This window comes from Schistocerca cancellata, chromosome 12 (genome assembly GCF_023864275.1).
Source record: "Schistocerca cancellata isolate TAMUIC-IGC-003103 chromosome 12, iqSchCanc2.1, whole genome shotgun sequence".
Classification (NCBI taxonomy): Eukaryota; Metazoa; Arthropoda; class Insecta; order Orthoptera; family Acrididae; genus Schistocerca; species Schistocerca cancellata.
Genome location: NC_064637.1, coordinates 106,848,748 through 106,864,907, shown reverse-complemented (window position 1 = coordinate 106,864,907; position 16,160 = coordinate 106,848,748). Strand labels below are relative to the sequence as shown.

Here is a 16,160-nt window from a genome sequence, read left to right as displayed (position 1 = left end):
TCACCATTTCATTTAAAACCTAATTTGCTGTTACCTCAAGTTTATGTTCTGAATTATCAATAAGTGGTGTAGTGTCATCAGTGAAAATGGTGAATCTACAATATTCCATACAGAGAGGGAGATCATTTATTAAATATAATAAAAAGTAGGGGGCCCAGAAATGAGCCCTGTGGCACTCCACATGTGATGGTACCCCATTCTGAAGATAATGGGACACCATGTTGACTATCTACTACAACTTTTTGTTTCCTGTTTGACAGATATGAGTCAAGCCATTTCCCTGTTGCACCACTTATACCGAGATGTGCAGCTTTTTGTAAAAGAATTTGGTGATTTACACATTCAAATGCTTTTGTTAGGTCACAAAATATGCCAATCACTTTCAGTTTTTTGTTGACAGGTTCCAAGAGTTTGCCAGTAAATGCAAATATTGCATCTTCTGTTGACAAACCTTTCTGAAATCCAAACTGACTTTTGCTGAAGATATCGTGTTCACTGAGATGCTTAACTATCCTGGCATGCATTAGTTTCCCTAAAACATTTGAAAAGCTGGTCAGTAGTGATATTGGCCTATAGTTAGCAGTATCCATCTTATCCCCCTTCTTATGCGGCGGTTTTACAACTGCATACTTAAGCCTCCCAGGAACTATTCCTTGCTTAAGTGATGCATCAAAAATGTGGTAAAGGACCTTACTTACATGGCTGGAGCAGTATTTTAATAATTTGTTAGAAATGTTGTCAATTCCAGCAGAGTTTTTACTTTTCAGGGATTTAATAACTCTTTCAATTTCTTGAACAGTGACTGTTTTTACCTTCATGTGTTGTACTGAACCAGGTACTCTAGCTTTCAAAAGATTAATGGCTTGCTTCATGGACCCTTGTAAACCTATCATTGATTCCATGTTGTCACATCAAAGTAGTTTACACCTACAGACAGGCAAACCCAATGAACAATTTCCAAAGTGGGGGGCTGTCATTATGCCTTCACAGGCATCTACAATTAACTGCATGCAGATACCAGCATTTGCCATGAAACAAGTGGTGTCCATGTTGTGCATATGTAATGTAAGTTACAAACTTGGAGAGTTACTCTATCCACTGATCTATGTCTCTCTTCTGTGTGTCTTGTAGCTTTCACACTGTCATCTTCTCAACCCTCAGCACTGTATTGGTTATGAGGATGATGTGTGGGATTCTCCTGGTAACTGTGGATGGTGACTGGGGTGTCAGCTGTACTGGAGAAGTATGTATATGGAAAAAGATGTGGGATGTCTATGTGGGTTGGAGCTGCCATTTGGGATGTGATGGGTAGGGTACAGTAGGTCATGGCAGGAAGAAAGCGGAGATTACACAGATGACATGACAGTGTGGTTGGGGAAGGCAGTAGAAATTACACAGGGAAAGGACATGGAGCGTTTTGTGATGGGGGGGGGGGGGATGTGGGCATGCTGCTAGGCACACAGAAACAGGCCAGATTCTTAAGTATGGAGGAGACTATGGCGTAATGGGATTCAAGTTTACAGGAGGTGAAGGAGAGGCAAAGATGTTCCAGATGTTGGCGGTGGGGTGGGAAGTGTATCAGCTGGATGATGGTAGATCATTAATATATAACAAGAACCAGGAGGACCCAGTACTGATATATTTGTACACTTTAAGATGTAACTAATGAAATAGGAAGTTAATGAATTGCCAATACCAACATATTATAAACTGTTCGAAACCACACACATGACTGATTCAAAACACTGATTTTTCTGTAATAGAGAAACAATATTATATTTGAGAATATTGATTGTTAGGCAGCTGACAAATATAGATAAATGAGAGTTTATTAGTTTATTTCAAATCTGAAGACATAATTTGTATAATTGCAGTGATGGTGGTTTGATAATATGTAGGAAATAGTTCAATGTCATGAAATTCTGTATGTTTTATCCAAAAATTTATGTTTCTCACAAAACTACATATATCTTATTAAGTAAGTAATGTGTAAATGTGAGCAAATGTTACAGCTCAAAACCAGAAGAAAAATGTGTAAAAGAAATCAAAAATGTCACTAGCGCAGGAAGCATACATTGATGATAAAAATGTGTGGTAATATTATGAATTACAAATAGAAAAACTGAATAATTTGCAAGGTCGGAAACTTTGTAGAAACACGATGATGTAATGGAGTTAACTGGGACCAAGTTTGTGGTACTTAAAGGTACCATAGTGATTATTATAAAATTGCACAGGGTGTGCCAGGAGGAATGGTGAGTATTCAGAGATATGACAAGAACAATCATTCAAAGCATGGGCACTAAAATATTTACCTTAAGAGTTATGAGCACTTCATCATTTTCGGTACTGTGAAACAAATCTCTTCTACAGCAAGCTCTTTGCTTTCCATACTTTGAAAACTGGTAGGATAGACCAAAACAAGAAAAAAAGTCCAGCAAGAGAATGTTCTAAAGCACATATAATAAAAGCTATGTGCATTTGTTCATCTTCACTTCTGTCAAATGCATTTATTCTAATGGACAAGTGTTAATAGCTCTTAAGTTTTGTGTTTTAAAGCCATGCTTACTGGAAATTCTTTTCTTGTTTTGGTCTGTACTACCTCTTCCCAAAACATGGACATCAAAGACCTTGCAGTCAAAGAGATCTGTTTCAGTATCCACATTTGCATCTTCATCTATTCTCTGCAAACCACCATGAGGTGCATGGCAGAGGGTACATCCCACTGTACCAATTATTATGGTTTCTTTCCGTCCCTTTCACGTATAGAGTGCAGCAAGAATCACTGTTTGAATGCCTCTGTGTATGTAGTAATTATTCTAATCTTATACTGACAATCCCTATGTGGGTGATACATAGGAGATTGTAGTATATTCCTAGAATCATCATTTCATGCTGGTTCTTGAAACTTTATTAATAGACTCTTTTGGGATAGTTTATGTCTTCTTCAAGATTCTTCCAGTTCAGTTCCTTCAGAATCTCTGTGACACTCTACCATGGATCAAACAAACCTGTGACCATTCATGCTGCCCTTCTCTGTATACATTCAATATCTCCTATTAGTCCTATTTGGTATGGGTCCCCAACACTTGAGCAGTATTCCAGAACTGGTCACACAAGTGATTTGTAAGCAATCTCCTTTACAGACTGATTGCACTTCCCCAGTATTCCACCAATAAACCGAAGGCTATTACCTGCTTTATCAAAAACTGTGCCTATATGATTATTCCATTTCATACCCCTACAAAGTTTAGACCCAAGTATTTGCATGATTTGGCTGACTTCAATAGTGACTCATTGATATTACAGTCATAGAATACTATGTTTTTTTTTTCATTTTGTGAAGTGCATAATTTTAAATTTCTGAACATTTAAAGCAAGTTGCCAATCTTTGCAGCACTTTGAAACTTATCAAGATTTGACTGAATATTTATGCAGTACCTTTCAGACAGTACTTCATTACAGATAACTGCATCATCTGCAAAATTCTGAAGTTACTATCAATGGTCATTAATATACAGCATGGACAGCAAGTGTTCCTGCACACTTCCCTGGGGTGCACCTGAAATTACTTCTGCATCTGATGGTGACTTTCCATGCAAGATAACGTGCTGCATCCTCCCTATCAAAAAATCTCAATCCAGTCACAAATTTCACTTGATACCCCATATGATCATACTTTTGATAATAAGCGTACATGTGACTCTGAGTCAAATGCTTTTCCAAAATCAAGAAATACTGCATCTACCTGATGTGTCAATCCAAAGCTTTCAGCCTGCCATGTTTTCAGAATACATGTGGGTAGACATTGAGGAGGTCAGAAGAGGGGCTAAGTCAGCCACAAATTCAGTATAGAATCTGATAGAGATTCCATAGGGCTCTAGAGATTTGTTCAATTTTAACGATTTCAGCTGTTTCTCAACACTACTGACACTAATACTTGTTTCATTCATCCTTTCAGTGGTACGAGGATTAAATTGGGGCAATTATCTTGGGTTTTCCTTTGCAAAGCAACATTTGAAAATGGAGTTAAGCACTTTAGATTTTGTTTTGTTGCCTCCAATTTCAGTTCTTGTCTAGGGACTAACTTTGGTGCTGCTAACAGCCTTTATGTATGATCAGAATTTCTTTGAGTTTTGTGAAAGATAATTTGATAATATTCTGCTACAGCAGTCATTGAAGGCATCACACATTATTCACTTAATAGCCAAATGCTTTTCATTTAGCATCTCTCTATCTGTATACCTATGCTTTGTTTTATGCCTATTATGCAGTAATCTCTGCTTCTTTAGAAGTTTCCATACAGTGAGTATATACCATGGAGGTTCCCTCCCATCATGAACTGTTCTACTGGGTACATATCTATCCACTACATGATCAACTATTCTTTCCACTTGATCCATAGTTCCTCTACATGCTCCCGCCCTGTGCTGAAAGTTTCAAGTTCCTCACTGAGAGATGACACTTCTGATTTTTTCTCTAGGTTACTGAGCATATACAGGGCTATTACAAATGACTGAAGCGATTTCATAAATTCACTGTAGCTCCATTCATTGACATATGGTCACGACACACTACAGATACATAGAAAAACTCATAAAGTTTTGTTCAGCTGAAGCCGCACTTCAGGTTTCTGCCTCCAGAGCGCTCGAGAGCGCAGTGAGACAAAATGGCGACAGAAGCCGAGAAAGCGTATGTCGTGCTTGAAATGCACTCACATCAGTCAGTCATAACAGTGCAATGACACTTCAGGACGAAGTTCAACAAAGATCCACCAACTGATAACTCCATTCGGCGATGGTATGAGCAGTTTAAAGCTTCTGGATGCCTCTGTAAGGGGAAATCAACGGGGCGGCCTGCAGTGAGCGAAGAAACAGTTGCACGCGTGCAGGCAAGTTTCACGCGTAGCCCGCAGAAGTCGACGAATAAAGCAAGCAGGGAGCTAAACATACCACAGCTGACGGTTTGGAAAATCTTACAGAAAAGGCTAAAGCAGAAGCCTTACCGTTTACAATTGCTACAAGCCCTGACACCCGATGACAAAGTCAAATGCTTTGAATTTTTGGTGCGGTTGCAACAGCTCACGGAAGAGGATGCATTCAGTGCGAAACTTGTTTTCAGTGATGAAGCAACATTTTTTCTTAATGGTGAAGTGAACAGACACAATGTGTGAATCTGGGCGGTATAGAATCCTTACGCATTCGTGCAGCAAATTCGCAATTCACCAAAAGTTAGCGTGTTTTGTGCAATCTCACGGTTTAAAGTTTACGGCCCCTTTTTCTTCTGCGAAAAAAACGTTACAGGACACGTGTATCTGGACATGCTGGAAAATTGGCTCATGCCACAACTGGAGACCGACAGCACCGACTTCATCTTTCAACAGGATGGTGCTCCACCGCACTTCCATCATGGTGTTCGGCATTTCTTAAACAGGAGATTGGAAAACCGATGGATCGGTCGTGGTGGAGATCGTGATCAGCAATTCATGTCACGGTCTCCATGCTCTCCCGACTTAACCCCATGCGATTTCTTTCTGTAGGGTTACGTGAAAGATTCAGTGTTTAAACCTCCTCTACCAAGAAACGTGCCAGAACTGCGAGCTTGCATCAACGATGCTTTCGAACTCATTGATGGGGACATGCTGCGCCGAGTGTGGGAGGAACTTGATTATCGGCTGGATGTCTACCGAATCACTAAAGGGGCACATATCGAACATTTGTGAATGCCTAAAAAAACTTTTTGAGTTTTTGTATGTGTGTGCAAAGCATTGTGAAAATATCTCAAATAATAAAGTTATTGTAGAGCTGTGAAATCGCTTCAATCATTTGTAATAACCCTGTATATCTTTCTGCTTGTCTTAGTTGTCCTTTGCACTTTGGTAATCATTGTTACCTCAACCACATCATGGTCACTGATACCAGTTTTGATATGGACATCCCCAAAAAGGTCAAGTCTACTCATTAACATTAGACCCAATATATTTCCATCATGAGTGGGGTTCCTAACAATCTGTACTACATAGTTTTCAGAGAAGCTATTTAGTAATGTTTCACAGAATGTCTTATAATGTGCACCACTAACAAAACTGTAATTTTCTGAATTAATTGTTGATGACTAAAATCTCCGCTGATGATTACATTATAACTGGGGAACTTACGTACAAGTGAACTGAGGTTTTCTCTAAAGTTTTCAGTTACATCAGTAGGTGACTCTGGTGGATGAGTACGGTAGATGGAGAAATGCTCATAGTTCTTAAGGTATGTATTTTGGATCTGCTTCATATGATCATTCCTGCCATATCCCTGAATATTGACCACTCCTCCTGGGACACTTCGTATAATTAAATGTATTGGAGGCCAATGGGTCATAGTTTGCCACTGTTTTAGAGAGTGTTAGTTTTTTTACTCCTCTATCTTTTTTATGTGAAGTCTGACATTATGTTTGTGCTTTTCTGAAATAAATGGAAATTAAAAACAGAAGTGTCGAGTTTATCTACTGCAAAGACCTGGACCAACACTTCCTGCAGTTGAGTTAAGCATCTAAACAGAATTGCAGTCTGGGAATTTAATACTGCTGTTACCATCACTGGCAATTGGTGCTATGATAAAAGAAACAATGCATAACAATGCACCAGGTTATTGTTTCTTCATGTTATATTAACATGTTTGAATAAAGTTGATAGAATGAGAATGTTAGAAAATGTAGTGATTATTCCCCATTCTGTACATGGCGTTTCACTCTGTATACTGGCTGGATTTCTTCTATCAGTAACAGTAAAACATGCACTAAACTCAATGTACAGGTGGCTGCCACGACAAGATACAAAACTGGTCAGTGTGGTGTTATAAATACTGTATAGATTATTACAGTGTCTTCCCCACCTGAGTGACATTAGTTACACATTTACAAATTTGTATTTCAATGTAAGTATATTAGTTTTATTTAAATATATTACCACAATATTTTTTTTCTGTTTCATGTGGTATTTACAGGATTGTGATTATGTGGCATTGTACTTCTTTATTAATGGAGAACTTGGCGGTGCTGGTTCCTGATATTGTAGCTGATGGTCAGTGACCATGAGAAGGTGGCAGCCACATTGTCAAGAGTCTTGATTAATATATAAATAGAATAAATAGAATTATAATAAACAGAATAAACATCATCTAAAGCATTGTAAATTACGTCATATAACTCTGGAGTTTTGTTTTGAATCTGACTGAAGATGGACATAGTGCATTAATATTGTTCACTGTCAGTTGTAACACTCAAAGAAAAGTTTGTATATGTACAGTACATTTAATAAATGGTAGTGGAGAAACATTAAGGACTTCTGTGTTTCTTACTTCAAGAGCATTATACAATTTGTATCTGTGAATATGAAAATGTTTACAGTGTTGTGAAGTGAAAAATATTAAATGCATTGAACACATATATTATTTGGAGGTATATTCTAACTTCAAGTATATCACCAATGAGAGATGACGCCGTAATGCAGTAGTCAAGAACTATTATTATGTGGAAATTAATTAATGTTCGGATAGTATTCTGTTCCCTACTTAGAATCATTAGAAGTACCAGCCTATGAAAATCATTGAAAATTAAAAAGAGGAGTATTATTACAGTTTATTGCAATGAAAAAATAAATATATTCCAGTTTACTGTGCTTTGGAGACCTCTCATGAGGTCCTGAGCAGATCAACTGATAAGTCAAAGCCATGATAGAACATCACAACAGCTGCTCCACAGTTACAGTCTTATTTCCTGATCAAATTACATGATTCAGCTGTACGATTCTGCACAGCCAAATGAACAATATGTCTGTCCTCTTGAGTGCTGGGCACCTGGAACCATTGAGAGCCTTCTGAACAAAGCAGTTCCATATTCCCGATTGACACAGGTAGCGATACCACGGAGTAAACTGCAGTCTTAATACACTATGATCCTGCCACTGTCAAATTGTGACATGATGCCATGTATTGAGACCTTATTGAGTTGTGCATTATAAGCATGACGCTGTTAGAAACCTGGTATAGAACTCCAAGACACGAAACCAGAGATACAAGGCAAGTGGCAGCCATAGACGGTAGCACTTAAGTGAGGTATACAGCAACAGAAGAAGCTTACAAACTGCAGCATTGGTTGGTGCTGATCCAAGTAGTTACTTGCCATCACTGGAAGTTTGTCTTTCTGCATTTGTCCACAGCTCGTGGTCTCGCAGTCACGTTCTCGCTTCCCGAGCACGGGGTCCCGGGTTCGATTCCCGGCGGGGTCAGGGATTTTCACCTGCCAGGAGATGACTGGGTGTCTGTGTTGTCCTCATCATTTCATCATGATTCATGAAAATGGCGAGACTGGACTGAGCATAGGTTGGGAACTTGTACGGGCACCCCACAAACCAAACATCATCATCTTTCTACATTTGCTCCTAAATGCTCAGAAACTGCAGACTGTCCTGGACCCCCTTTAAGTTCTAATACTATTACTACATTCATTACTAGGACATGACAATGTGCTGGTAGACTTTCATCCTTGTTATACAAGGACTAATATTAACTTTATGATTGCTTAGAATGAAGATGACATTACACCTATCAACTTTGTGCAGTTGTGCTGAAACGCTAATCATTTGTATTCTGGCATGTAGTACACATCCTACTAATCTGAAAATTTGTTGCATGCTGCTTTCATGGCATTACTAATTAAATGGCCAACAGCGTATATACAGGATGAGGCAGCTAATACAGGCTATACCTAATATATCCCGAATGGATAAATATGTTTTTGTTGTTGTGGTCTTTAGTCCAGAGACTGGTTTGATGCAGCTCTCCATGCTACTCCATCCTGTGCAAGCTTCTTCATCTCCCAGTGCCTACTGCAACCTACATCCTTCTGAATCTGCTTAGTGTATTCATCTCTTGGTCTCCCTCTGTGATTTTTACCATCCAGGCTACCCTCCAATACTAAACTGGTGATCCCTTGATGCCTCAGAACATGTCCTACCAACCGATCCCTTCTTCTAGTCAAGTTGTGTCACAAATTTCTCTTCTCCCCAACTCTATTCAATACCTCCTCATTAGTTACGTGATCTGCCCATCTAATCTTCAGCATTCTTCTGTAGCACCACATTTAGAAAGCTTCTATTCTCTTCTTGTCCAAACTATTTATTGTCCATGTTTCACTTCCAAACATGGTTACACTCTACATCTACATCTACATCTACATCCATACTCCGCAAGCCACCTGACGGAAATGATAAATAATACGAGATGCAAGTTTTGCCAAGTTATAGAGGACAATATAGGAAGTTTCCTAACATTCACAAGTAATTTTTATCATTTATAGTCTCCAAATTGTGTAACCAGCTTAGTTTTTTCTAATGGAGCTACATATTTTCTTCTGTGGCATTTGAAAGGAGCTGATGATTAGCGCATATTGCAAAGACTGACTTGACCATGGTTTGTAAATAATGTTCTATCTTAAGCAAAATTTTGCATAGATATGCTGCATCACTTTGCACTTTTCACAGGTAACATTCAGAGAACTGTAACCAATTTTGAAAGTCGTTGTCACAAAGCTGTAGATGTAGCAAAATCTGAAGCGGATGAAATATGATGGAATAAAGTATTTGCAGAACACTCGTTTGGTTGATCCCTCTCGAATTTCTAATGTGCCTCTCAGTGACATTTGAATTGTGTGTTGCTACTGCTAAAATGTTAGTTTCATTTCTTTCATTAGTTTCTTTTCTTTTTCATTGGCATATTTTACTCTCCAAACTTCCAGTTCCTAGAACTTTTTTTTATAATGTTTGCAAATATAGATCATGATCTGGATACTCTATAGCCTACACCCATGCTGCTGGTGTAATAGTTTGGGTGACAACTGCTACAAATGATACACATTTTTTCTACTGTTTTATATTCTGAGACTGTCTCAACTGCTTTACAAACCAAGTTATCTGATTACAACAGCAGAACACAGACTGGTGGGCTTTGAGTGCACACGTGAACACAAGAACCATACAAGAGTTACATGTTTGCTTAAGTCTGGTGTATTATGGCAGACGTTTGAAGTACTTCTCCTGACAGTGGGACAGTGGTTGTCAGCAGATTTTTCTTGATACTATTTGATCAAGTCCCATACATGTTATGTTGTTGAAGTTCTCCTGAAAGCTTCTTTTGAATGCACAGGAAAAGGTTATGGTTCTTTAGAGAGAAAAAAGTCAGTGTTGTAATTTGGCAACCATAAACAACAAAAACTACATGCAAATGTCAGGAAATTTAACATATTGTCCACTATAGCTTGGCAAAAACTGTACCACAGTATATTTATTCATTCTAGATATATTTAGAGTGGCCTGGCTTAGCTGTCTTACCCTGTATAATAAGAACAATATCTACTCCTGTCGTACATTTGTAGTGCTTTTTCCCCACTCTGCAAATGCTGTTACTTTGTGGGCACACTCTGGGTTTCTTCTACCTCTAATACCACTAAAGACTTTGAAATGAATGCACATGTGGGTGCCTCGACTAGACACAAACCCGGACACGTGTTCCACATCGACACGGGATCTCACCTCACGCTTGAAGAGTTCCAGCTCGGCGGCCTTGCTGGCACTGAGAGTGCGGCGCTCGTCCGCGACACCGCCCGTGCGCTGCTGTCCCTGCTGCTGTTCACGTTGCTGTCCCTTCTCCTGCTGCTGTCCTTTCTCCTGCTGCTGCCTCTGGTCACCACCGGAGCTGCTGTCTCCCTCAGCGGCAGGGGGCGACCTCTGCGACGGAGCGGCCTGTTGCGTGACAGACGTCTGCTGCAGCCACGGCCGGTTCTGCCTGGCGCGAGACTCCTCCTCGCGGGATGGGGACCGGCTGATGCTGCTGACAACACCGTCCGTAGTGGTGAGTGTGAGAGAAAGATGGGGATTTAATCATGGAATGATCATGAACTCATCAGTGACATATCCTTTCAACTGTCACAGCTGCTCACCAACAGAGTTCACCAGCAATCTGCTGTCTCTTATTTCACTCATCAGCTTCCATGGCATAATTAAACTTAATAATGTGTCACAATCAGTTTAGTGTACAATTTGATTCACTACTTTTTGTAGATTCTGATCCACCACTTTTGTGCAGAACATGATCCACAAAGTCAAATGGTTCAAATGACTCTGAGCACTATGGGACTTAACATCAGTGGTCATCAATCCCCTAGAACTTAGAACTACTTAAACCTAACTAACCTAAGGACATCACACACATCCATGCCCGAGGCAGGATTCGAACTTGCGACTGTAGCAGTCACACGGTTCCAGACTGAAGCGCCTAGAACTGCTCGGCCACTCCAGCCAGCCTCCACAAAGTCAAATTTGGGTTATGTATCTGCAATTTCTGAGTACTGTGACACTCTTCATATACATATGTTATTTTCCTATTGTCATTTATTCACAAGTAAGCATTCATTTAATGAAAAAAGTATATCCTTGTAACTATAACAATAATAATACACTCCTGGAAATGGAAAAAAGAACACATTGACACCGGTGTGTCAGACCCACCATACTTGCTCCGGACACTGCGAGAGGGCTGTACAAGCAATGATCACATGCACGGCACAGCGGACACACCAGGAACCGCGGTGTTGGCCGTCGAATGGCGCTAGCTGCGCAGCATTTGTGCACCGCCGCCGTCAGTGTCAGCCAGTTTGCCGTGGCATACGGAGCTCCATCGCAGTCTTTAACACTGGTAGCATGCCGCGACAGCGTGGACGTGAACCGTATGTGCAGTTGACGGACTTTGAGCGAGGGCGTATAGTGGGCATGCGGGAGGCCGGGTGGACGTACCGCCGAATTGCTCAACATGTGGGATGTGGGGCGTGAGGTCTCCACAGTACATCGATGTTGTCGACAGTGGTCGGCGGAAGGTGCACGTGCCCATCGACCTGGGACCGGACCGCAGCGACGCACGGATGCACGCCAAGACCGTAGGATCCTACGCAGTGCCGTAGGGGACCGCACCGCCACTTCCCAGCAAATTAGGGACACTGTTGCTCCTGGGGTATCGGCGAGGACCATTCGCAACCGTCTCCATGAAGCTGGGCTATGGTCCTGCACACTGTTAGGCCGTCTTCCGCTCACGCCCCAACATCGTGCAGCCCGCCTCCAGTGGTGTCGCGACAGGCGTGAATGGAGGGACGAATGGAGACGTGTCGTCTTCAGCGATGAGAGTCGCTTCTGCCTTGGTGCCAATGATGGTCGTATGCGTGTTTGGCGCCGTGCAGGTGAGCACCACAATCAGGACTGCATACGACCGAGGCACACAGGGCCAACACCCGGCATCTCCTACACTGGCTGTACACCTCTGGTGATCGTCGAGGGGACACTGAATAGTGCGCGGTACATCCAAACCGTCATCGAACCCATCGTTCTACCATTCCTAGACCGGCAAGGGAACTTGCTGTTCCAACAGGACAATGCACGTCCGCATGTATCCCGTGCCACCCAACGTGCTCTAGAAGGTGTAAGTCAACTACCCTGGCCAGCAAGATCTCCGGATCTGTCCCCCATTGAGCATGTTTGGGACTGGATGAAGCGTCGTCTCACGCGGTCTGCACGTCCAGCATGAACGCTGGTCCAACTGAGGCGCCAGGTGGAAATGGCATGGCAAGCCGTTCCACAGGACTACATCCAGCATCTCTACGATTGTCTCCATGGGAGAATAGCAGCCTGCATTGCTGCGAAAGGTGGATATACACTGTACTAGTGCCGACATTGTGCATGCTCTGTTGCCTGTGTCTATGTGCCTGTGGTTCTGTCAGTGTGATCATGTAATGTATCTGACCCCAGGAATGTGTCAATAAAGTTTCCCCTTCCTGGGACAATGAATTCACGGTGTTCTTATTTCAATTTCCAGGAGTGTAACTGCTATGTAAACAATGCTTTTATATTAAAATGAAAATAACTCTATATGTATATCATGTGATATTTATATGCAGAAAAAGTATGAAAAACATGAAACAGTGTGGATTACCAGGAAACTTGTCTGCAAAATACACTCCATTACAGAAGGGCACACTCATTACAGGGACGGTGAGTGACTGACTAAAAAGATGCCTTGTCAGCATTGAGGACATTTAAATTGGACAAAATCTCAGTTACAAACTGATAGCCACAGTTGAGCAATCATCCTTACCAAAACGACTGCAAATAAAGACTGGGATCACTCCACTGAATTTCAAATCTACAGATCTTAAATACAAGCCCTGTGGCATGCCCTTTTAGCCACCTCACTCAGCAGCAGAAGATGGTGAGCCAGGAGAAAGCTGTACCCACAGAGGTTACACTTTACAGGCAACTAATCTCCTTTTAACATATAAATTAGTCAATAATATTTAGATGCCATGGTGAGGTACAAAATATCGAAGGAAGGAAAGAAGCAGATTATGCTTCAACTTCCCATCACTGACAGTGTGATCGGAATGAGGCAAAATAGCTCAGACAGATTTTACTTGTGAAAGAGTTGGACATCTATTTCTCACCTTATCCCTGCCACGTATCTCAATTAGTAGATGTTGAGGAATGTAAGCTACTCATCTCACTCAGATAGCATACACAGTTGGGTAATACTGAAATACAGTAGAATGTACTGCTCTAGATATTTAGTAGTTATTCAGGTAGCTAACAGATCAATATTTAACACCTCACTGACAATGAGCCGATTAAGGATGGTGCACTGGCTCAATTGGATAGGGATGGGAAAGAGCCTCTGCTGTGGTATTAAGTGAAGTTATTTAAGAAGATCGCAGAAAGCCTAAATGCTTACAGCTGCAAGAGTATTTGATTACTGCACCCCCAACATCCTACTTTGGTGTTTATATTTGCTGTTGCTGCCAGGGATCACCATATTTGTATTATAATTAGTATTAGCATTATTAGTAATAGAACTGGCATGTCATTCTTAGAGAAGTAACCCACTGAGATAGCTACCTGTCAGCAATGGTGTGCTTCAATGGTCATAGAAGGGCTATCCAGAAAGTAACAGACATTTTGAAATAAATGCTTAATAGTATGCCAAAACCAAATTTTATTATATTCATTTTAAAGACATACTCAAAAAAATTTCCTACATAATTGCCATTCAAACTGACATACTTATAATACCATGGCAAAAGTTTCTGAATACCTTCTTGGCAGAAATTTGCCACTTGCAATTGCAACCACTGGTTTGTACCAGCATGTTGTTCAGTGTCAGTATCAAAGGGTTATGTTACAAGTGATACCTTAATTGCTGGGAAGAGGTGGTAGTCACTCAGCACCACATCTGGACTGTTTGGTGGATGATCAAACACCTCCCATCCAAAACCCCACAGGAACTCTCATGTACAATTGGCCAGTGTGTTGTGAAAAAACAAAACTTTTGTGCTAAGTTTCCCCCCAGATGCTTGTTTTGTATCACCCACTTTCACTTAATCAGTGTCTGACAATACCTATCTGAGGTACTTGTTGTGCCATGTTCAAGGAACTCATCAAGAATCACTCCCTTAGAGTCCCAAAACACAGTAGCTATGATCTCTCTTGCTGACAGCATTTGCAAACACTTCCTTGGTTTCTTAGGGGAGTTTGTGTGTCCCCATTCCATCAACTGCCTATTTGTTTCACAGTTGACATGCTTCACCCAAGTCTTTTCTCGTAATCTTTGAGGAAGTTCCCCCCCCCCCCCCCCCCCCTCCATTAGGATTCTGGGAACCCACCTAGCACATAATTTGTGGTAACCACACTCCTCCACCATAATTCCATACACCAAACACTGTGAAATTTTTGAAAAATGTTGCAAAAGTTCCATAATATTGAAATGAAAATTTGCACGAATTTTGTCATTGATATTCATCACCAGTTCATCAGTCACAAGGCTAGATCTACCACTCCAGTCCTCATAATTAAAATTGGTACAGTTATTTTTAAAATCAGTGCACCACTGCCTCACTCAGCTTTCTTTCATTATTCCTTTTCTGTACACATCACAGAGGACATGATAAATTTTAATTGGTTTGTAGTTTTTTGCCAACAAAAACTTAATCACAGAACACACCTCAAAAGTGGCAGGATTTTCTATTGCAGTGGACATTTTAACACATTACAGAAAGCAAAGCAGCAAAGGCATAGACCACATGCTAACACAGTGGATGTGTACTGAATATAGGAACATTGTGGCTGTATCCCTGCCCATTGCTCCAAAAGACCAAAATGTCTGCCACTTCCTGGATACCTTCATATTTGCTTCTGACTTTACTACAACTATTAATACTGCTACCAACACCACTACCACCACCTCCACCACCACTAGCAGTAATAGTGTTTTGTTTCTTGAAATGTAACAGACACAACAACTTTCCTACCTGACAATAACAGCATGCTTTATCCTCCTCAACCTCAATCTAAAACTAACTGTACTGCTGCTACTTTTAACAGCAATTGCAGCAGTATTTGTATTAGTAGTAGCAGTATTGTATTAGTAGAAGCAGTAGTAGTAGCATTCTGTTTGTCAGGGTACAATATACTGTCATTGCTACCTGTCAGCAATAGCCTAATTTAATAGCTATAAACTAGAGTCACAGCTACAGTAACACTGGTGTTAGTATCAGTTGTATTAGTATTGTGACTGTCATACCCACTGCATGACATGTGAAGTGCTGTGGTATGTCCACTTCACAGCTTTGCTGACAGACAGACACACACACACACACACACAAACACACACACACACACACCAAAAAAAAAATGTAGCAGTGTAGGTCAGCATCAGCTGTATGTTCAGTGTTCTCACATAATACTGTGTTTTCATGTGTGATTTCAGTCTTCTGTGGAAATGTGCACTGACTTGTTTTTTGAAGCATGAGAAATGCAGGAGCAAGGCCTCATGTGTAATGATACACCCATTAGCATGCATAAAGAGTGACAAGACATTTAAAAACAAACTAGAATTGTGATATTGAATATACAGAAGATTTTTTACTCATTTGCCCAACAGTGAAGAAGCCAGGAATAACACAAATTTTGCACAAATTCATAAACTGGCAGCAAAATGTTGTGGTATTTTCAAATCAACTGTATGTTGTATTAACAGTGCTGTAACATTGGCAGAATCTCCAGGTCTGAGCACATGTTTCAC

The 16,160-nt window shown here is 40.7% G+C and overlaps 1 protein-coding gene across 2 annotated transcripts in view; it reads right to left on the bottom strand.

Annotated features, from left to right (window-relative positions):
• The window catches only part of LOC126109635 (trichohyalin), a 230,864-nt gene that overhangs the window by 142,478 nt on the left and 72,226 nt on the right, over nucleotides 1-16,160 (bottom strand). The window contains exon 4 of one of the 2 annotated variants that reach the window (XM_049914680.1): nucleotides 10,577-10,874. In XM_049914680.1, coding sequence (XP_049770637.1) covers nucleotides 10,577-10,874 — 298 coding nt within the window. The remainder of the gene's footprint in view (nucleotides 1-10,576; nucleotides 10,875-16,160) is intronic. The other variant, XM_049914681.1, reaches the window with a different exon arrangement.